This window comes from Macrotis lagotis, chromosome 6 (assembly GCF_037893015.1).
Source record: "Macrotis lagotis isolate mMagLag1 chromosome 6, bilby.v1.9.chrom.fasta, whole genome shotgun sequence".
Taxonomy (NCBI): domain Eukaryota; kingdom Metazoa; phylum Chordata; class Mammalia; order Peramelemorphia; family Peramelidae; genus Macrotis; species Macrotis lagotis.
In genome coordinates this window covers 116,070,443-116,094,747 of record NC_133663.1, presented here as the reverse complement: position 1 = coordinate 116,094,747, position 24,305 = coordinate 116,070,443, and the positions used below count along the sequence as shown (strand labels likewise).

The following is a 24,305-nucleotide window of genomic DNA, read 5'->3' as shown; positions in this document are numbered from 1 at the left end:
ACAACCTTTTGGTCAGCCTAGAAAGGGTTCATGAATAAAATTAACATTTGGTTTTAAGGACACTCCTCTCTTGGTGTGTGTCCAAGAATGATGCCAGAGAGTACTTGAATTGGTGGAGTATTTTTATAATATCGGCATTGACAGTGATGGGAAATGGAAATTATTTACTCTGGGAACTCTGAATGTCTTACTGTTATACCATTTACATAATATTAAATGATTGGCACAGTAGCTGGTTTAGAAACCCCAGAGCTACTTTTTGGTCCGTGCTCTACTCCAACCTGCCACTTTTGACATTTTCTTAGACGCAAGACCTGAAAGAAATTAGGTCAGGTTTTAATGAAATTAGGCTGAGGGTAAGAAAGAATTTTGATAAAGCTTCCAAATGTAAGTCATTCTGATGGCATTGCTCTCCTTCAGGCTTCATTATAGTATAAAATGTGTTACAGATCCATTTCTCAATAGTTGTGTATGAGGAATGACTATAAAGCAACATGACTATTTTCTTTTTTTTTTAAACAAATGTCCCAGTGTGCTTCATCTTCATCAAAAGTAGTTGCCTTAGGAGAATGCACACTGATTTCAATGATACCATAATTGCTGAGACCATTTTTGTAACTCTTCAATTAAAATTGACTGCCTTCAGAGGTGTGTCCAGCAGCTTAGAGACAGCTATTGCCTTAGAGAGTTATGAGGATTGTAATGGCATGTGCTGTCTACCCCAGCTGAATCCAAAGAAAGTTAGAGAACAGGGCATGCTACACATATCCAGTATAAAAAAACAGATAAAAATACCTGAAGAATGTTAATCATATAATCTAAGCTTGAAAAGAGAGCTTAATCTATACTTGAAAAATAGTAGCTCTTATTTTATTTAACTATAAAACATAACTAGCAGAAGTGATTGATCTTTTGTTTACAAGAACTCCAGTGGTATAAGTCATTCCACTTTGGATAATCTGAATTGTTAGGAAATTTTTCATCATATCAAGCATAAATTTGACTTTTTCTACCTCTGCCCACTAATTTTAGTTCTTTCCTCTGTAGTTAAGCAGAATAAATCTTTCTTCCTTGGAAATCCCTTAAAATACTTGAAGATATCTAATAGACTCATCTTTTCCTCTGTTAGCTAGATGTCTCATTCTTTCAGGCATTTATCTTATGGCATAACTGCTTTCCTCTGGACATTTGCCAATTTATCAATATCCTTCCAAAAATGTGGTGCCTCAGACTGACAACAGTGCTTCAGATATAGTCTGACTAAGTCAAATTTCAGTCCTAGTATCATCTCAATAATCTTGGATTATTGGACTATTATGGATTGTGTTTTTCAATGGAGCTAATAATTACATTAGGATTGTTTTTTGTTATTGCTTTTTTTCCTGACTTTCAGTTCACTAAGAACTCTACCTTTTTTTTAGATTAGATCTGCATCAGACACATATTCCCAGTTTGAGACTTGTGGAATTGATTTTTTGAACTCAGCTATAAGAAATCATTTCTTTAAAATTTATCTTAAGAGAGCTGATTCATTATTCTAGTTTATCAAAATATTTTTGAATCCTGATCATTGTCCACTGTATGTCATTCCTCCGAATTTTGTGTCCTCTATACATTTGATAAATTTATCATGTACGATTTTAAGCTATCCAAGCACAATGCCTATTATGTAATATGGGTTTAATAAATACTTTCTGACTGATAGACAAACTATTTCAAAAGCATTGTCTCAAATACAGTTTCTCAGGCACTGTATTGGAGAACTTTTTTTCCCGAGTTGGTACATAACCATTTGAATTTTGCCATTCAACTGTACTTTGTCTTGAAAAAGGCATCTTGGATTATGTACAGCTCTTCATCTTTTTAACAAAAGATAGCATGAGAGATTTTGTCAAATACTTTCCTTTAAGCTAGGTAAACTAGTTTGCTAACTAGTTCCTAACTAGGTTAGGAGTTGTGTAAAAAAATATGCGTCAAGCTTAAGTTGACTATGAATTCCTTATAAAGTCACATTGGCTGATTGTGATTTTTTTTTGCCCTAGATGATTATTCACTGTTTCTTTAATATTTCTAGAATTTTGCCAAGAATGTAGTCAAGGTCACTGTCCTATAATTTATCTCCTTCTCTTCCCTTATTAAATTTAAAAAAATGAGAAATGTGAACATTATTAATCCTACAGTATTTCTCCTGACTGTTTCATCTTTCAAAGCTCACTGGCAAGAGCAATTATGTAGGGAACTTAGGTACATTTGACTGTAGTCTACAACCTGATCTAGGACCTAAATTCTTACTAGTACCCACAGACTTTTAAAATTCTTGTGTTGGCCTCATTTCTCCCTTTAGATACTGTTTTCTGCCCCCAGGCACTTTGCTTCTTTTACTTTCTTTATATAAAATTTATTGTTGCTAACTATACTCCTTCTTCATTAAGAATCACAGCTACTGGGGCAGCTAAGTGGCACAGTACATAGAGCACTGGCCCTGGAGTCAGGAGTATCTGATTTCAAATCCAGCCTCAGACACTTAATAATTACCTAGCTTGTGTGGCCTTGGGCAAGCCACTTAACCCCATTGCCTTGCAAAAAAAAAAAAGGAATCATAGATACTTTAGACTATACAAAAGAGCAATTCACTTCCAAAGAATTGGCACTTAGCTAAACAGACAAAACAATTTACGAAATTTTAGGAATTTGATAATTTTCTTCCATATCCCCCAAATCAGGAAAGCTTTAATCGGGCACATAGAATATAGCTAGCATCAGTCTATGGGTCTATTGATTGACAATAGCACAATAACATTTATGAGCTACCAATAAAATCAATTTCACTACTTTGTGGTCATTATGGCTCCTTTTATGCAAAGCAACGACACCCATAGAAATAATATTACCCAGCTTCATCACCCAACTTATTGTTATCTTACTTGGCTGCAAATGACTTGTGGCTGTTTCCAGAAATCAAATCAACCCTAAAAGATGGAGATTTACCACTGTTGAAGATATTCAAAATAATATGCCCCAGGCTTTGAAAGCTTGTATGCAGTTATATCTCAAATATATTAGATAAGAAGCATGGAATTTATCTATTTTAGGTAAGGTGAGCAGAGTTTGTAAATATCTCTGGGCAAAACAAAAGAAGTATTAAAAAGCTAGTTGTGGGGAAAAAATAATATCTGAATTAATCTGGAGCAAACTTCAATTCATTTAGGGAAATAACAAGCATATTTCACAACCATGACTTTGGAAAGATGTATTTTTACCCAAAGAAATATGTAGCTGTAAAGTGTGACTATTTTAAAGTGTAATAAAACACAGGGACATTTTTCAACTTCAGATTACCAAATACTTCTATATGTGAAGAATACATTAAAATCAGTCCCGTGCAGTTCAAGTTTAACATCTTTTCTGTAGGATCAATCATCCCTTTTTAAGCTGTATCTACTTTGTAAGAAACAGGAATTTCTGGCCCGCCTATGGACGATATCATTGTTCGGTCATTCGGCAAAAAGTGAATCCAATATAGGGAGGAAATTTTGAGGTTGTCTTAGTATTTTAACATTTTCCACTAACATGGCAGAGAAAGAGATTTAGCCTACCTTTTTTGAATCCCCAGGAATAATTGAGATAAAATTATTTATCAAAATTTAAAAAATATTATGAAGAATTTATATTAGTGACATAACTGACTTCAGGGTTATAGGTAAAGGGCATTGTTAAAGTTTTGTTCATTTAACTTAAGCCAGCTAGAATCAAGAGTTAGATTTGGAAAGGATTTTAATATCATATGACCCAAAGCCTTCATTTTACCTATGTGAACAGTGAGGCCCAGTTCACATGGATAATACATCATTGCATTAAGATTCAAACCCAGATCCACTGATGAGTCGTAACTTCTGTTTCACACTCATAGACTAGAACTTTGATTATTATTAAAAAAATAAAAGATTTTCAAAATCTTATCAGTCATTAGACATCAATTTACAATGAGTTTATCAGATCTTAACTTGGGTAGAGGTTTTAAAATCCATGGGCAAATATACATGTATATAGATATAGATATATTTCCAGCCCTAACCTCTGTCCTGTGTTTTTAACTGCCTATAGAGCATCGCAAACTTAAAGTTCCTTAGCACAATCTTAACATGTCTAAGTTTAGTTTTATACCTTCAGTCTGTCCATTAGATGCCAAAATTATTTTCTTAAAATATAAAATATAGTCTGTCTACATCACCCCTCTGTTCACCAACCTCTTATTCAGTAAGACTTTTCATCATATCCAGTTTGAAATAAAAGTTCCTCCAACATTCAAAACCATATATAACCTATCTTCATACTATCTTCTCAATCTTCTTCCAGCTTATGTCCCACCACCTACTCTGTGATCCATTTATATTATCCACCTTGGTATTCCTCACAGAATACAGTCTTCTCTTGATTCTGGATATTATCATTAATTGTTCCCCAACCCTGATTCTCATCTTCCTTATGTCTGTTTCCTAGTTTCCCTGGATTGCTTCAAATTTCAGCTAACAATTTTACCCCCATAATAAACTTTTTCTGATCTCCATTAATAGTAGTTGATTATCTCCAATTTGTACTGTACCTATGTAGCAAAACTTTGAGGTGTATTCAGATCTCCTAAGATAGAAACATCCCATGAGAGATGCCAGGGACCTTTCCTAGTTGAAGACATTATTTCTCTTTTTCTGGTGACCTCCAAAAGGGCATAATCTTTTCTCCATATGCCCCTCTGGGGAAAGAAAGGAAGTGAGTTTCTTAACTTAGCTTATTTCAATTCATTAGAATGGGGACACCTGCATTCTAGGACCCAGGTCTCTTGGGGCCTTGCACCTAGAAAGAAACAAGACCAAAACCCCAAATCAGGGGTTTCTTAGGGCCACAGGGATTAAAGGCGAGGGAAAGTGGCCCTTTCCCATCTCATTTAATGCATGGTACTTAAGTTGTAGATAAACAATACCTTCACCTCTAGATGGAAGTGAAAAGAGAAAGTGACTATTTTTAGTGATTTTTAGGATACAATTAGTTTGAGTTATGTAGCCATTTGAAATGGGCCCTCTTCCTTCCCATATGGTAGGGGAATGCAGAGTTTCTAGAAATAGTTCCCTTACATCTCCCACATCTTAGGTGATCTATTCATGTATCATAACTACATTAAATATAGTTTATTCTTTCATTGTTGTGTGCATGTTTTCTCATCCATTAGACTTTGAGGAGAGCAAGGAACTGATGTTGGTTCCCCCCTTTCTTCATATTTTCAGGACATGGTATAATATATGTCACATAATAGGCATTCAAAAATTTCTTCAAGTTTCAGCTAACTGCTCTGTGGAAATGTTGATTTCATAAGTAGCGATAAAAATAGTTGTACAGATATAGATGATGCAGATATCTATATCAATGGCAAGCTGGAAATGAGAGAGGACATACTAACATGGTAGGCATTCTCAGTGGATTAAATAAAAAAAATAAAGTCAGTCTTCGTTTTTAAAATGGATAGAGGTCATAGTTAAATTCTAACCTCTAATGACCATAGGGCTTGATGCATGCTATGAGTATTGTTCTTTGTTAGTAATAAAATGTTAGATTACAACTAAAATGATCCAAATAGTATATTTTATTATTATTGTTTCCCCTTTGCCTATTTTGTCATTGTCTTTTGACATATTCATTCTAATAATTAGTGGTTATCTAGCATTCCCTTACGGGTTTGTGAACTGTATCCAACACCGAGGCACTGACATGTCAAAACTGTTGATTAAATAAGACTCAGCACAGTTTTTCATGTTCCCTATGCTACAGATTGTGTTTATGAATCCATTCAATCTCAAATAGCCACACCAATTAAGTCAAGTTTAAGCAGAATTATTCCAGAGTACTAAAAAACATAAAAGAAATTTTATTTACTTTTATTTACTTTTATTTTTATATTCAATTTGATGGCTTCAATTAAGTGTAAAGATCTAGCTTAGAAGAAATTAGGAATGTACTTCTTGTAGCCCAAAGTTATCATGAGGAAAGGCAGTTTGGTTAACAGAATAAAAGTTGATTTGCTTGTCAGGAGAACTGCATTTGCATTGAAGCTCAACAACTATGATAGTGAATTCTTAAAGTGTGTTTGATAATATATTTTCACTTGATCAGAGGGACTAATTAATACTCATCTCCATGATTGTTTTCTAAGGCTCAGTTTGTTAAATACTTGGGAGCTCCCAATGCTTTTCTAAGTAAGGTCAAGGGAGATTATCCTTAATTACAGCAGCATTTGTTAAGTATTTATCATAGTCTACCTTGTACTTTAGTCCTTAGTCTATTTGCCAGATAGAATGTGGAAGGCCTTATATGTTCCTTACCTATCTTAACCCCTACTATAGTATTTTGAACAGAGTGAAGGCAAAATAAATACTATGAATGAATGAATAATTGGAAAAATCAGGATGTTTATTATAGAGGAAATACAGCATCTAAATTATTGGCTCATTTTTTTTCTATTTCACTAAAATGTTCTACATTGTTTCAGTATGATAACTATAGAATTTGACTGTGGTTAAAATGGACAGAGGTCATAGTTAGATTCTAACCTCCAATGAGCAGAGGAATTGATGCATGCTGTGCTTTATTAGTAATAAAATGTTAGATTACAATAAAATGATCCAAACAGTATATTTGATTATTATTATTTCCCCTTTACTTTAAGAAACAGAAAACAGGCCCTAAGAGAAGATTATGGGTTAAAAATAATCCAATAAAACATAATTTTAATGTTTAATAATAATGGCCCATCAAGACTTAGAGATTAGCACATTGTCAGTACTAATGAAATATTAAGGAAGCAATCATTCAAGACATTGTTACAACCTAACGGTTGCTTGATATATGATTTGTTTTAGGAAAAAAACTAGCCGTAAGTCAGTGTACTGTATATTGAGCCGGTTTTTATCATAGATTCCCATTATAAATTTCTCATCATCTTCTGGTAATAGGCTGCAGAAATGATATTTAGAATTTGAAGTAAGAAACAATGATGTTTGGGGAAGTAGGATTTTTAGGAATGATATTTGAGAAGGTTATAGTAGTGGTAAGAAGGTAGCAGAGGCAGAGGAAAGAAGTTGATTTTCATTCCCATTATAAGGCTCAACCATTTATGTTGCTGTTTAATCTTCTATGTCTATTCAGCTTTCTAAATGACACAGAGATGGTATTGCTTTAGAGGACCTGTTTAAGGAGACAGAATTCAATTTAATCCAACAAATTTATATTGAGTATGTATGTATATGTCTATATCTATGTATATATGTATGTGTATATGTATAATTATATTTATATGCATATATATATAATGTATGTATATGTATGACACACACATATACATACACATACAAGCATCCATATCCTAAGGGGAAAAGAGTTTAGGGAAATCTTGATCCTTATAATCTTGCAGAGTTTATAGTTTAATAAAAGAAAGCAATGCATAACCAGATCACCAAAATGCAAAATAATATCTGCAATTTAGATTTATACTATAAAGCATTTTCTGACATTCCTTGGGAAGAGGTCATTATTGATTATGGGGGTAGAAATTAGGGAAGGATTGTGATATTTTAGTTGATTGTTACTAATAGATAGGATTTCAAGAGATGAAGAAAGGACAGGAAGCATATTCTAGAGACAGTGAGGTAGGAATATGCAGGCCATATTTGGAGTAGAAAAATATTCTTTCTGGGTCCCAGGTTCAATGTGTGAAGGAAAGTAGCATGAGACAAAATTGGAAAGGTAGAATGACTCTAGTTTGGGGAAAATCTTGAATGCCATACAAAGCAATTTGAATTGTATTCAGAAATCATTAGATCTGTCACTCAGCTCTCAGCTGTGGCTCCAAGCATGTACATTGGCCCCACTCTAGAAAACTGTCTGGGCAGATGGGCTAAACCAGGTTGTGGCCTCAAACCTGTCTGTGAATTAGGGGGTACCCCAACCTCATGAAGATAGTGGAATGGGAAGATGGGTACGATTTGTTCCCAAGGTCATGAAAGCTGAAGCAGGTGCTGTGGAGCTTGGACAGATACTGAAGACACCAAAGTCATCCACTGCTTCCTGGGCCAAGACCAATAATCTTATCTTTTGCCCTGCTTCTGGACCTTGATGACTCTAGAAGAAAGAGTGAAACTGATGACTTTGTGCAACTCTGCTTCATTTAAATCCAATTCATGCTTAAGTCATTTCATGCATGAAGTCTTTGAAAACAAAGGAAGAACAACAACAATTTGAAAAAATGACACTTGTAGAAATATTAAAGATAGTTTCAGAGAGTGAAAGGGCCAGGAGACTTTTCAGGGGGTTATTAAAATGGTTCAGTTGGTTTATACTGAGGGGTAGAGGAAGATAGTGACAAAAGGAATAAAAGAGATTGATAGGAGAGCTTTGCATAGGTAGAATCAACAGAACTTGATGATTAGTTGTAGGTGACAGGTGAGAAAGAAAGAAGAGAAAATCTAACAGCAAGTGTTTGAATATGGAAAGCTCAGTGGAGCTACTGACAGAAATGATAAAATCTGCAGAAGAGATAGAGTTATAGGGGAAAAAAATAATAAGCTCAGTTTGGGACCCATTGAGGTTTAGTAACAAAAATGTAGTCTTGAACTTTTCAAGGGAAAAGGAGATGTTAGAGGTTCTTTAGTCCAATACTATTCTTTTACAGAAGTGAAAACTTGAAAGACAGAGAAGTTAATGCCTTTAACGTCCTTACACAGACAGTGAGGAGCAGAGTCAGAATTCAAACTTAAATCTGACAATTCTAAATTCAGCCTTTTCACTGAATTCTTCTATAGGAACAAGGACACACCTTGTGAACATTCACATGTGTGTAAATGGCCATAATATAGCAAAAACTCTTCTTTTACCTTTATAGTAACTATGTCCATTTGGGAAATGACCTTCTGAGAAGTGATCACCCAAAAAGTATCAAAGAGGGAAATATGTTTGGTGTCTTATTTTTCAGTATTTTTAAGGCAAAGCTTCATAGAGTTGGTATTCATATAAAAACAGAAAATGGCCATTTTCAGCATAATATTTGAATATCCTATGCAATCGCTACTGATAGCATAAGAATGATAACAATTATCTTTTTCCATAAAGTGATCTATTATATGAAATTGGAAAAAAACTAAATTCTGCAGTTCAGTTCACTTACTGAAAGATGTAATTCAGTTACCCATGCTCTTAGGATAATAAAATGTCTACTGTCTCCATGGGTAGCTCTGTAGTGGGGAGGAAAAACCACTGACTTTAGAGGCAGAGGACTTGAATTCATACACTGACTGATTCTTAATATCTAAAGTGACTTGGGCAAGTAACTCAACTTCTCTGACCTTCAGTTTTCTCTTTCTTTAAAAGGAAAGGATTGAAATAACTATCTCCGAGGCTCCTTCTAGTTCTATGAGTCTATAATTGATTGTCACAATGTTTGTGCTACTCATGATGTGGGAATGGACTGGGGAGAACATAGTTTAGATCAAATGTAGTGTCTACCATAGTCTAATCATAAATGACAAAGTACTACAAAACCGCCTATTAGACGTTGTTGTTTTTAACTAGGAAGACTTTCAGTGGTGGGAAATTTGAGAGAAAGACATTTTTGGAGCAGAGAACTATAGGAAGAAAGGCAGCGGGGTTGATTCATTGGGTGGAGTCAAGAGAAAGTCAGATAAAATGTTTAATGGCCAGAGAGAACAGCATATATTGCACTGAAGACCTCTGAGAAAATTTCTTAATTGTTCTTTAGAAGATCTATTTAAAGATTTATTTTTTTCTGTGAATATTACTGGTAAAGTATAAAATTGACAGTCTTCTTTTAGTATATTTTGTGCCATCACACTCCATTCTCAATTTAGAAGAGTTCTTTTAAATGCTTCCACATTTCAGTTCCTGTAAGTTTCCATTAAAAATCTATGTATTTTTATATGCTTCCGTCCCTTATATGTAGGTGACTTTTCCCATTTCATTCTCTTAATTTCCTGAGTAGTTTAGCAATTGGATTTACATCTCCACACATGGTTATTGTGAGAAGTGATGTTTTGCTATTTATTCATTTTTCTATATTTCTTTCTTCCAAGTTTGCTCAGTGTGGTTAGAAGTTTGCATACCATTCAGTATGGTGTTCATTTTTTTAATATTAAAAAAATTATTTGAAGTATTTCTAGAAACTGGTGCTTTGGAGGAAACTATCAAAGAAAGGAAATTCCTCTGTTGGTGGCATACCATTTAGAAACATTCCTAAAATATTTCCTATTCCTTTGTTATACTTGTAGTTTTAAATTCTTTGAACAAAGGTGCAGGGTTTCATATTCAAAGGATGATAGAAGAATCAAAACTAGATTTCTATTGGTTTAATGTAGCAGTTCTTTGAAAATAGCTGGTTGGAAAAGTAGAATTTCCTCAAGTTGATTCAATATTTCAGTTCAAATAAGAAAGGAACCATTTTTTTTTTGGTCTGTAGGCATAGTATTTCAAAGCTTTAAAAACTGTGATGTTAACATTAGAAGTATATAGAGCACATGGAAGATAAGTGAGAGATTATCTGGTTGTATTTTTAACAGACTTCTACTGCTTGTAGAGGTTTATAACCTTCTAAGAGCTAATATTTTCAGATATTTCCATTGCTGTATTCTGATCTCATAAAAGTTGATGAGTCCTGAATAGAATATCAAAGAACTTCTTAAATAGAGAATAAAATTATTTTGCTTACAATTATGATATATCAGAATAAGAAATTACACATACCACTCCACCAAGATAATATGAACTCAATGATTTTTTAAAAAGTTATAGTAAGGTGGCATCCTGAATGAAGTTATGGGTGCTTTATTGATTCCATAAAGGTATCGCTATATTCTAAAACCCCACCCAGAAGCATGAGCTGTATTTTCCACAAATTTTAACTATACTTCTAGTTACATGTCATCATGTAGGGGACAAAGAAATCATGTACATGTTCTGTTACCATCATCCTCAAATTGTGTAACTGATTAAAATGTTTTAGTTATAAGGTACTGAGAATCATAGACCCCCCCCCCCTTTACAACAGATGAAATAAGTTCTCATTCAAAAACGACATGGAACAAAATCCCATTTGAGAATAATATTAATAATATAATTTAAATATCATTTTAAATTTTTATGAAATATTTCTGACAGATATAATATATATACATATATATATATGTATATATATAATGTAAGATATAGAGTACAGAAAACTGAGGCTCAGGGAGCTTAGTTAAGTGACCACAAAGCAAATCTTGGAGTTGGGATTCTAACCCGAGAATCCTGCTCTTCCAAGACATACCACATTTCCTTTATGTTCCATCATTCCCAAGATGGGGAATTCAAATTCCAAGTTACTACTTTTATTCACCAATTAGTGACAAATCGAGAGCAGCTTTAAGTATTCCAAATGTACATTGTAAGGCTGATTAATAATATCTTAATTTAAAATGTTAAAGATTCCTTTAAAAACTCTGTAATTAGAGACAGAAATTTCTATTTGTTATACAGAAAATAGGAAAAATGAAATTTTGATGTCAAGTGGAAGATCTAATGTTGCATGTACAGTGTTGGAGAAGCCTAGTCATACAGAAAGCATGGTTAGTTGCTGTGAAGTTATAAATTGTTTTGTTTTTGATATTTAATTTTTGACTTTGTCCAAGAGTTTTTTTGATTCCATCAAATATTTGCAATTTCATTTCCTAAATTATACATGTCTATTGAGGAGGTACACATTAGGAATGCCAATTTGAGTTTTATTCTATTAGCCAGTAAGGGAAAAGACAACAGAAAGGTTGTGGCAAAAATGACACATCTTTTTATAAAAATATTACTTGCTTTTTTAGGCACTGAATTTTGGAGATATGCCGAAGTACTTGTGGGAGATTTGGGTACCTGACAAACCATGGGTGGTAAGATATCAGATAAATTTAAAGAAAAATCAGCAACAACAGAACTTCATAAAAACAAACTGTAATTTTTTTAAGATAGGCACTCAGAAAAGGCATGTTACCTTATAAAATATGACAGCTTTGAAACTATGGCTAAAACACTGTGAATTTGGTCATGATCACTGAGAGAAGAGAAAAAGAATTCTGAAATTTTCTTTTAAAGTAAGAGAAAATTATTAATTGATCCAAATATGCCTCTAGTAAAGTGTTTTAGAAATTCTTTCATATGGATCTTATATTTAGGATCCCCTTAAAAGTTTTGAAAACATAGATATTAAGTGTTTTCTAAGTTAGTTTCTTATTGTGTGTGCTTTATTATAGTAATTGTCTTTATCTCTTTAGAGGGAAAACTGAGGTCAAAACTTTTATTGCAATTTCAAAACCTGCATTTAAAAATCTTCTTAATTAGATAGCATGTATAAATATTCATATGCATATGACTACATGTTTATTTTATATGTATATGAAATTCGTGAAATCATTTGTAAAGCTTCTTCTCACTAGGCATTGCCAATATATCTTAGTGAGAATGTTTTAATCAATAAATACTGACTATCACAAAATACCCATTGACTAAAATCAAAGTTTCTACTCCCTAGAAGGCAGTCTTATCTTGTCTGATAATGTTTAGGCCTGCCCATCTTTCTATGAAGTACTCAAAATGCTTCATTACCTTTCATTGTTCTTTTTCTCAGTGACCATGGCAGTGTATATATGAAAATAAAGAAGAATAAAAGTATGTTAAATCATCAATCAGTTCTACAGCAATTTTTCATTTTATTTGGTACTTGAAGCATATCCCTCCTGTGCTAGTCACTTGTGTCTCAGGTAGAACCATAACTGAAGACTGATACTTGAAAAAGCTAAATTGATAGAAGTGAAATGTTTACCAGAAAACTGCTAATGCTTATACTAACTAGGTGGCTGCTTATTTTTTAAAATAAACAATACCAGTTCACAACTCATGTCTCATAACTACTGGCCTGAGAATCTAAAAATAGTAAATCCAAATCCTTACAGATGGCCAAACAACATCCCTTTTAGTATTTAGTAAAAAGGTATTCAGTTCATGGGATCAAATCTAATTCAATGTTTAACAAAACAACTGTTTCAAACAGTTTATTCCCTTACAAAAATAATGGAACTTTTAAATTCTGAGAAGAAACAAAAAATGCAAATAATTTTAGGAATATGTAATACAACAAAACTTATAGTATAATATTTTTCATAAGTGTTTTGAATAAATCCCATCCTAGATAATCAACTGTATTTAGTTCAATAGAAGCTTTCATGGACTTGGAAACATATTTTTTTTGAATTATCTATATGTATTTACACGATGGACTGTAATAGTCCCAGGGGAAGCATTATGGTCCATCTAGTCAATAATCCATGTTTTAAAGTCCCTAAATACACGAATGCTATTATCAGCTATCATTTCACTGATCTGCATTTTAAGAAGCATCTAAATACATATTTGCTAGCTTAATTTGAGTCTTGAAAGGTCCCTAAGTGTTTATTTACATGATAGACTCTCCTGACATTGCAAAAACTGACCTTTCATATACTTTTATGATTGCTTTTTATTTCATTGAGAATTAAACACAATGCTACAGGGCACTTTTAAGAGAACACATCAAGTTATTGGCTTTGCATTTTGCTTCTTGATGAAGAGTAAATGTTTAAAGTATGAGTTGTGTACTTCCTCATAAGACAATGTTTTTCAAATATCCTTGAAACAAAATTGGTATTAACAACAACTGTAAAACAGTTTACATTTTTAGGGTATAAAACTTAAAACTTCACTAAAACATGTTGGACGTATATATATATACATATATATATATATATATGCATACATAAGGCAATGCACACATAAATGAAAATATATGTATAATGGTCCATTGAGCTATATATCTACATTTTTTTTGTATATGTGTTTATGTGGAATACATGACGATTTGGGGCATAAATTTGAGGATCATGGATCTGAGTCCCACAAGTTGTTCTAAATAAGCCTTGTTTGATGATGAATATTAGAACCCTAATATCTCACCTTATGGTTATATGTTTTCTTAAACATTTTACTCAAGTTGGAAGAAAGATTCATAGCCAATTTGTTTTCCTTTTAAAAAAACTCATCTTTCATTTAAATTAAGAACCAAATGCTGATAATGTTGTCAGATCTAAGGAATAAAGAAAATAAGATTCTGAAAGTCATAACACAAAGTAGCTATGTAGGGTTTTGTTGTTTTTTTTTAATTCATTATCATGAAATCTACCCCAAGGAAACCACAGATCCATCAGGAAAAAAAAATTCTCTTTGACAGATGTGCTCTTATAAACAATTTCTTGAAAGTTTAGAGATAAAATATACATTATAACTCCTTCACTAAAGACACCTTACTTCAGGCTAGAATATGAACACTGGTTATGTCTTAGACACCATTTGTTGATCTTTAGTTATTAAAATATAAATATTGATTCTTCTATTTTATGAGACAATCCTATGGCATAGACTCAGGAACAGAATTTTAGCAAGTCTCCCTCAGGTGGTCCATATGCATTCTTTTAATAGAAATGATCTCTTTGATATATTTTAGCCATTCCTAAACCTGTTGTGTGTGTGTGTGTGTGTTGAAGATTTTTCTCTCCCTGTTCATCTCTGTATATAAACTGTTCAAAATATTTTCTAAATTTAAAATATGCAATAAATTTAAATCTTAAAAAAAGCAGTAAGTCGTCATCTAAGAACATTTAATGAAGATAGTCAGAAATGTCTCCTCTAGCACACATAACAAGTATATAACTAAGTCTACCTGAAAGTTACTCATGAAAAGTAATTACTTTAAATCCTTCAGTTAACTTAGGATAGAATAAAGGTGAAGTGACAGGTGGTTAATCACAAAATTTCAATAGCTGTAATCTTTGCTTCGATCTATAACATTTTTTATCTGTAGTATGGCAAGAGCATCAGATTTGGAGTGAAAATACTTAGGAAATAATCTTCACTTCTTTATTAAGAAACTTTGTGACCATGGGCAAGTCATCCAACGTTTCTGAACTTCATAGGATCCATAAATAAAACTGTAAGTCAGGTTTTCTATGGGTTTTTTGACATGCATATGGCAACCAAACTCAGCTCAGTGGATGTAGGAGCTCCAAAAGCAGTCTAATTTGGATGGACAAAGACCTTGACTTAATTTCCCAATTATTTCAGTGTCTTTGACACTTTAAAAAAAAAAAATCTGTCCTGGCTCCTATAGGAGGAAATATAATTTCTTCTTTCTAGAAGTCTGAATTCCTGGGGGAAAAAACAATTAAAAAGAGATTGTTACCATCATTAGTATTATTCTTTTATAATAATGTAATAATTGTGGAAAATCATATAAAATAAAACTCCAGCATATCACCATTATGTAATTTGTAACCAGCATTAATTTTTAAAACGACATAATGGAATTAATTCTTCTTTTCTTTGCAATAACAATTCTTGTGCTTTTTGTATTATATTTTAATTTGTAGTTCTCATTGGTAACACCAAAAATAGTTGTGAGAGAAATCAGATTATCAATATTCATTTTATGTGGAGAAAACACACTTTCCAAATTAATAATACTAGAAGCTTACACATATTTTACTAGTTAGTACTTATATATTCTTAAATAAACCTTGTGTGTGTGTATCTGGTTTGCTTAGTAAACAACCTTGCTATATCAAAACAGTTATGTTCACAATGTTAATTGTTGGAAATTTTTTTTTACTAAAAATGTATCAGAAATAGTCTTAAAACTGGATCTGAACTGAATGTAAGATTTCTACTTATTTTCCTTTTTAAAAAAAATTTGTTCACAATTTAAGTTGAGAGAGTCTTTAAGTTAAAGAGTTACCATTTAACTAAATTTGAGGTATAATTTATAGAAGAATTTAGGTGGAAGCAAGCTTGTTAGGGTGTTATTCTCCCTACCTAAATAGTCTCACTAAAATAGATCATCTAGGGATGTATTTTTTTAAACGACTTTATGTCTCCCTAATTAGTACCTTACAGTATAGTATTTTAAATGCCTGTTTCACCCCCTTGTTTTTTTGCACCTATCCTTGGGGATTTCCCAGCTGTTTTGCTGTCCTATTGAAATTGAAATCTAACTTGTTCCAGGCTGTAATTGATAGTGAATCCAACCATTTTATGTTTGTCATGAGACAGATGTACAGAAGAAATACTCAGAGGCATATGGACCAAACACCATACTAGAGTGAAAATCAGATCCATCCTTGTGTTGCCTTTCCTTGGTCTTGAGGCTAATTGTGCTCATAAGCATTTGAATGTTGCAAAAGTAAACTATTATATATTTATGTTAATTCTTTATGAACTTTTAATTTTTGTTTGTTGTAGTCACATGTATGCATATATTTGTAAGGGTTTGTTTATTTATATGGTATACTGGCATCCTTAGGAGGGAAGAACACTTAAATTACTAAAGTTCTGATAAAAATAATGTTTAATGTCTAATCTTCTGTTTTAAATAAATATTTGCCTTATATAAAAGCAACATTCAGTGGTCCAGTGTATCAGAATTACATATGTCCCTTTCACCAGGAAAGACTCTCAAATATCATGCATTTCATAACAGAGATCTAGGCTTAGCTATCATTTAACATTCTTAAAATTAAAATGACATCAATTTTGACCTTATAGGTCTTCCTATATATCTTCCATTGCAGAAGTATAAAAGGTTCATTAATTTAGCAAATAGATATTGGATACTTGCTTTGATGAAAATCAAAGCTAGATTTTGCAGGTTATTCAAGAAATAATTTTTGCTGTTGTATCCAAATATTTATGAGTTTTTGTTGTTGTTGTAGTACACAACTCTTCATGATCCCATTTCAAGGATACTAGAGTGGTTTGCCCTGTCTTTCTCCAGATTATTTTACAAATGAGGTTCTGAAGCAAACCCAGTTAAGTGACTTGACTAGGGTCCCAATGCAAGTAATTGATCTTAAGAAGATGAGTCTTCCTCACTTAAGGCTGGGTATTCTATACACTGAATCGCCTAACTGCTGCTTCTAAGAGGAAAATAATAATGATTTCTACTCTCAAGAGGTTGCCTTCTAACAATTGTTGGTATTTTGTATATACACAAAAAGATGATTTGGACCCCAATTTACAGGAAAATCTGAACAAAAAATCTTATTTGCTACCCTCCAAAAAAAAAGTAATTTTTAGACATTTTGACAAGAATATCAGTATTACTTCAATTTACAATGGACACATTTAAGTCAGGGAAATTTATTAACATCCATAGAGTCAAAGAGTCAAATGGCATTTTATATCATCAGGACTGGATTTAAAATTCCTTGCTTTTCTTTGTTACCTAAGAGTTTTACTAAACCATTATCAAAGTGAAATTTATATTTTAAAAAAATATTCATCAAAAATGTTTAGTGTCAGCAAAGAACTGGCAGCATTAGATTCTCTGTAAAAGACAATAGGAATATATAGTTGCAAGAATTGAAGAGTTAAGCCCAAAACAGTGGAAGAAATATTAAATTTTAAGCTTTGTTTTCTTTTTTTTTTAGTGCTTTGGATGAGGAGAGGGTAGAGATTTAGTAACCCTAAATTAAACTTCAATTAAATTTAACTTGAAGTTAATCAATTCAAAATATCCCTTTGGATTCCAATATATATGGAAAATACATTTTATAACTTTTTCTTGAAAAAAGCTATATATTTAAAATTTTCCTTTTAAAATAAATAGCATTTATATGGAAGGTGTTAGGTAGGATAATTGTTGTATCCTCAACAATGCATTTTATTATTTACAATACTAGAATATGGTTATTAAAACGGAGAAGGTAATCTCTTTGAACTTGTTCAAATTTGTGTTTGTTGTGGATTTTTTTGGTTTGCATTATTCAAATAAGAAACATTAATTTGAATGCCATCATTACTCCCCTTTGAATAAAAGTCTGTTACTAGAGATTAACACATCATACATTATAAATAGCACAGTAAAATGAGCTGTCTGTAAGTTAAATCCTATGCATCATTTTTCTCCTTCAAATGGAGAATGGATGGAAGCATTTGCATTTATGTTCAACCATATATTTGTAAAATGGCACAACTATAAACTCATACATGTTTACTTTGCTAGCAATATTCAAAAACAAACAGGCACATGGGTTTTGATTTAATTCTTTTGGGGCTAGCTTTTGAAATTGTTCTATTATTGACTCAGTTTTAATGAAGTAAAATAATAGGATTTTAAATTTTATTGAATGCATTGTAGCTAAGTAGTTTTAAATTCAGAACAAATTTTCAGTGGATACAAAGCACTAATCTTTATATTTTTATACATAACTCAATATATGTATATGCACATATATATATATATCAAAAGATATATATACATATTCACTTTCTTTCATATTGACTATAATGAAAACAGAATGTAAGCTTATTTAATTTGCTAGGCCACAGATTTTTAAAAAGGAAAAGTAAATCAATCGCCTTTTGGTGGTACTGCTTTTTTGGATCGCCCTGGGATTTCATTGGCACATTGTAAGGATACCAAGGTCTAAAATAGACTTCTTCCCTAAAATTTATTATTTTAGACAGTTGCTTGAAGCATTAATTAAGAAGTTAAGCAACTAGTCCAAAGTCCAAAACCACCTTCTTTATATAGTACATCATGCTATCAATTTCCAGGTGTTAAAAAACTGATTTTTACTCAGTTTTAGAATTAGATTATCTCTGTCTAGCAAAGCTAAATATATATTCAGTATAGCATTATATGTAGCTATCCATCTACACATATATACAAACACATTCATAAAAATGCTTATTATAGTATTCTTATTATAGATTTGTCTACTTGTAGATATCTACAGCTTTATATATGTATGAATATCTATATTAAATTCATGCCACAATGTGTAGCTGTCTCATGAGAAGCAAACTTTAAGGATGAAGATGTTGGAGAAGATAAAAGAAATATTTTAGAGATAAGTGTTATTTAGCATATCTTTCCAAGGAATGTAAAGTAGTCTTGGCTGTGACAATGGAAGAATAGAGGAGGGATTAAAAGATATGTATAAGAAACTCTGAATAATAAAGACAGAAAAATTTCCTACCTAACAAAAGTAGTAGTAACTATGAACATTCATGAAGAATTTAATGGTCTTCCAAGCAAGTTTACCCATGTTATCTTATTTAATGTTTATAAAATCCTGGAGAAGTAAGTGCCATTGTATATACAGAGAAACTGAGACTTAGAGAAGGTTAGTGACTTGTACAAAGGTAATATTTAAGGCAGCATTTGAATCTCGACCTTTCTGACTACTGGGAAATTTAACATGCCATTAAAAAATGATACTCATAAACATTTTTCTACATTGTTGGCAGTTCTTATTGAAAATAGAGAAAAAGATCTTTGTTGTTAATGCCTATCAGAGTAGGAATCCCAACTTTGTGAAATTTAAATTTAAGCTCAGTTTATTACGAGAGAAATGAACATGCAACCAAATCTCCACCTAAAGGGATATGACAGGAGACAGGGAAAGCTAAAGAAAAGGTGTGTGAAGGACAAAACCCCTCCCAAAGAGGAGGAGCAAGGTGCCAGTCAAAGCCACATTCTTTTTCCATGGAAACTGCTAGACCATGAAGATAGGAAGGTCTGCTTATCTATAAGGGTCCCAGCTACATTTTCTAGATTAGTGCAGACTGATTAGCACTTGTCTTAACTCCCAAGGACATACTGGGAGTCCAGTTTGAGTTGCAAATAACAAAGTATGTCAACTGGGGGTGGTGGAGCAGGCTTCCTCCTTAACACATTGAGGATTATCTGCATACTCTGGATACAATGTTTCTGGAAAATAGGCAATACAAAAAGACAAGTTCAAGGGATCCCTAACATTCCTCAATCCGCAACTCTCACCTTGGAATTTTGCCTCAGTTTCTGTTGCTTATTTGAGAAAGATAAAGATGCTCCATGATCATATCAAGATGGTTTATAAGATAGGCTTTTAAAGACATATATATATAAATGTAAAACTTGGATGGTAGAGTAGAGCTAGAGATAGAGAAAATAAAGATATTGAATGATTTATTCAATAAAAACCATCTCCTTAATTTTCCCTCCCCAATTCTGATTGCTGATCCTTATTCTGACTCCTACATATTTCTTTAGAAAAGAAGGTAGAAAAGAGACTGGAAGAAAAGAGAGAAAAGAACAAAGGTGGGGAGTAAAAGATGAGGACAGACTGAAGGCAATATCTGAAGAGTGCTTGCTTTGGAAAGTTGCATGTGTGCTCCAAAATGTTAGTGGAAGGAATACTGAACTAGGAGCTAGATGATCTGATTTCTAATCTGATTCTTCAACTGACTATGAGAACTTGAGGAAGTAATTTTGTCTCTTTGGACCTCAGTTGACTCATCTATAAAATAATATGATAGGATCAGAATATAAAGAATTTCCAGTCTCTTCTAGCTCTTTATGTATGGTTCTGATTTCTAAGAGGCATCATGATCTAGTGGATAGCAAATTGAATCCTAGACATTTGCCTATTGACTGAATCACTGAATCAGGAATACATAAATTCAAAAGTTGCCTTACCTATATAATAGCTTTATTACTCTTGAAAGATCACTTAACTTCTTTATGTTCTCAGTGGTTCTCTAAGTTTCCAAAATTGATGAGGAGATGCTGACCTGCACTGGTAGAGTGCAGTTCCTCCTTCAGAGTATTAACTTCCCCAGGAAAATCACAGATTTCCCTTTTCCCCAGTCATTTCCCCATCTACTCAAACACTTTAACATAGAGGCACTTGGACATAGACATATTCAAATAAGAGTATCAATGGGAAATTTATATCTCTCCCCAGAACTTTGAATCTGGGTACTCATCCCTGTGTTACCTAATTATACTTGACCATACTTCTAGTTGAAAGATGTTTTTGTCCAAAGCAGATGAATAATAATGTTATATGAAATCTAACATTTTCTCTATAAACTTTAATTCTGTATATTAGTAAAATTGATCCAAGAATAATTTTTTTAAAGAAATTGATCCAACAGTATATGTTATGGATAGGAAGATGTTTTTGAACACAATATTCATATTTTAAAATATTGGAGTAAAACTCTGGGAAATGTGAATACAAACTTTAAAATTGTAGAAATATTTTTCCTAAAATTTGTCAGAAATATGTGTTCTTTGGCATAAGATAGATCATTAGATCTTCTCCTTTGTCCCTGAAGGAATTTTGACTAAGTTAAAAAGGGTCAAGACTGTGAGGAAAATTGCTTTTTATTGTAAATGAAAATTCACAGTTCATGATTGTAAAATAATATAAATAAAATATTCAGTCCTTTTTTCATTGAGTTATTTTCATATTGTTGAATTTGTTCCTATTGTATTTATAGCTATCTCTTATACTGTAGTTTCTTGCTGTGTCTTATATTTTAACTCATTAAACATGATGGACTAAATCAGTTGTTCCTCACACCTGAAAACTTTACCGCTGGTATTACATGATTAGTAATGTGAATTTCCCTCTGATTTCTATAAACTTGAATGAGTCACAGTGTCTTATATAGTAGCTATTCCATACAATTTGAATTTGAATACAATTTAGCGACCATTTAAACTGCTTTGGGGGTAAAATACAGGAAAACAATATTTCTCTGAATTTAATTTTTCAAGTTTTAATTAAACATCAGATATCAACAAAATAATCAAAATTGATTATTCTGTGTTTGAATAAGTGAATTTCAGTACTTTAAACACTTCATAGCTTGTAAAATAAAACAAAAATGAACTAAAAATAAATTTCATGTTATTAACAATTATATAAATAAAAAATTGAACAGAAATAAATGAATTAAAAAAAAGCATTTTCATAGTGAGAAAAGAAAAACTCAGAAGTAAGGAATAATGTAATATTTTTATTTTTGCCTTTTGGCAGAGATAGAAAAAATAAATGCATATAATTCTTTTCCAAATGTGATCCTCCCAGCCCTCCCAGAAAGAAAGACCCAATCCTCCATTATTAGATAACAATGAAACACTAAAGTATAAATGTCTTGACTTTTCTGTGTCCCCTTGGCTTCACCATATCACCAATCCACTTTATATTCCATTACCTTGGGTGCTTTTGAAGATTTAGAGAGGATTTTAGCCTAATCTGACTGGCTCCACAGACCACTGGAACTTTTCCAAAAGCAGAGCCTGATTATGTCAACAGGAATACGCCATACTCTAGGGAGTGCCAATGGGGTGTGCAGGAGCTCTGGAAGCTAGTCATGAATTAGTTTTATAGGCTCCAAAAGGCAATTTCCAACAAAAACAAAGCTTCAGAAACTGCCAAAGGAAATTGTTTCTCCCTGGATCCAGTCCCAGATGATGATTACCTTTAGTAACTGTGTAAGTTGAGTTGTCCCTTCATCAATATCTACTCTGCCTGGCTATTCTGTTGCAATTTTCATGGAAGAGCCACCCAAAACACTACATATGAATATATATATATATTCATATGCACATAAACATATCTATCAGTGCTATATCAAAGGTTTGAAATGTGAAAGGTGACAACGATTTTCATTCTTATCTCTGTATCTCTCTGACCTCTCCCCTATTTCAAAGAACTTTATTCTTTGACCAAATTAGGCAGAAGGAGTATTCTTTATACATTTATAATCATAACTGTATATAGGCAATCATTTAACAACATATAAACTTCACATATAAGTAATCCCGACTAATGGCTTTTTAAAAAAAAATCTATGTGGAACAAATTGCTACATATTGTGAAAGGATTTCAGTGGTCTTAAGGGTTTTTATCAGGCTGACTAAAATCTAAAAACTAATTAGGTGGGCAGTTTTAATGATGTTTGTATTTTAAGTGGCTTTTTCCACATAAAAATATTATGCATTCTTATTGTCTAATCCGGTCAGTTCCTGAGGTTATAGAAAAGTTTAAAAGAATGTGTATTTTTTGTTGAAAGAGAGAGTAAAACAAATTTAGGAACAAGTTTTAAAAATGGGAGGTTCTAACTATTCCTCAATTATCTTAGGTGCAAATAGGGATTTAAAAAAATTTTAAGTAGGTATACTGGGGCTAAATTTTGTTTTTATTTTTTTATATACTGGCTCCACAATCAGCAAAAATGAGAAATGACATACTTATGGCCTCTCATCATCTTTTTCTCTTCTTCAGAGCCAGAGTGAGAAGAATTTGTTCAAATCATAGAGTTGCCGTCAGTACAAGCACCTGTTTGTTTCCTACTATGTAAAAAAAAAAATGGAATATAAAACTTTTTCCCCCTTTATTTTATACTAAATAAAATCTAAAGTTTTAAAGTAAACAATCTCTTGCTGCATCTCCCACAGCATGATGCAGGTGGGAAGATATGAATACAAAAACAAAACTGTCCCTGCCTTTGAGGAATAAGTTCAACAAATTAGAATTTTAGTCTATGTTGTCTATCTGTGTCTCACTTTCTCTTTTTCTGAATTTTTAATTTGAAATTCAATGATTACAAATCCTTAAAGGATCTAATGCAAACTTTCTCACTTTGGATTGCTAGTAATATGAATTCCTCTCTCCTCCTATCTACCAACTACTCTACTTCCTCTCATCCTCTTTTTGTATGTGTGTGTGTGTGTGTGTGTGTGTGTGTGTGTGTGTATTTACACATAGAGATATAAATACTGACATACTGACATATATATATATATAGTATAATTATTCCAGTTATTTGTACTTTATTTAATTATGAATTTGTACTTTATTCAATTATTTAATTATGTGAGAGTTAGGTAGTATGGCATAAGAGCCAACTTGCCAGATATAGTGACTGCATAATCCTAGTCAAGTCACTTAACCTGTCAATGCTCCATTGCTAAAGGCAATGGTGAGTTGCCAATGATGTTGGTGAATGGAGATTTGATTTGATAGATTCGTTTTCTTTAGACCAGTGCAATCACAGATCTAGATTCTTATCCTCTGCCTCAAAGTGGTATATTCCAAATTACCCCAAAGTGGTAATATCAAGTTAAAATAAAAATAAGTTAGAAGGAATAAACTAACCATACCCAAGGATCCCTAGGGGTCACATTTTGACTTATAGAAAATCACTCATGGTTATACAATTATTTTTTCAATTAATACATATTAAAAATAAGATAGAGCTATATTTAATATGATTTGGCCTCATACTCATTAGTGTTATGGGCCACATGCAGGCCACATGGTTGTCACTTCTGCCTTAGAGTAGTATTTTATAAGTATTTG

General features: G+C 32.3%; 1 protein-coding gene across 5 annotated transcripts in view; it reads left to right on the top strand.

The window, feature by feature from the left end:
• PCDH9 (protocadherin 9) overlaps nt 1-24,305 on the top strand; it is a 1,046,490-nt gene that overhangs the window by 422,298 nt on the left and 599,887 nt on the right. For 3 of the 5 annotated variants that reach the window (XM_074191791.1, XM_074191788.1, XM_074191793.1), the window contains one exon: nt 11,907-11,972. The exons of the other annotated variants lie outside the window; for them this stretch is intronic. In XM_074191791.1, the coding sequence (XP_074047892.1) occupies nt 11,907-11,972 (66 nt within the window). The remainder of the gene's footprint in view (nt 1-11,906; nt 11,973-24,305) is intronic. 5 annotated transcript variants of the gene reach the window in all.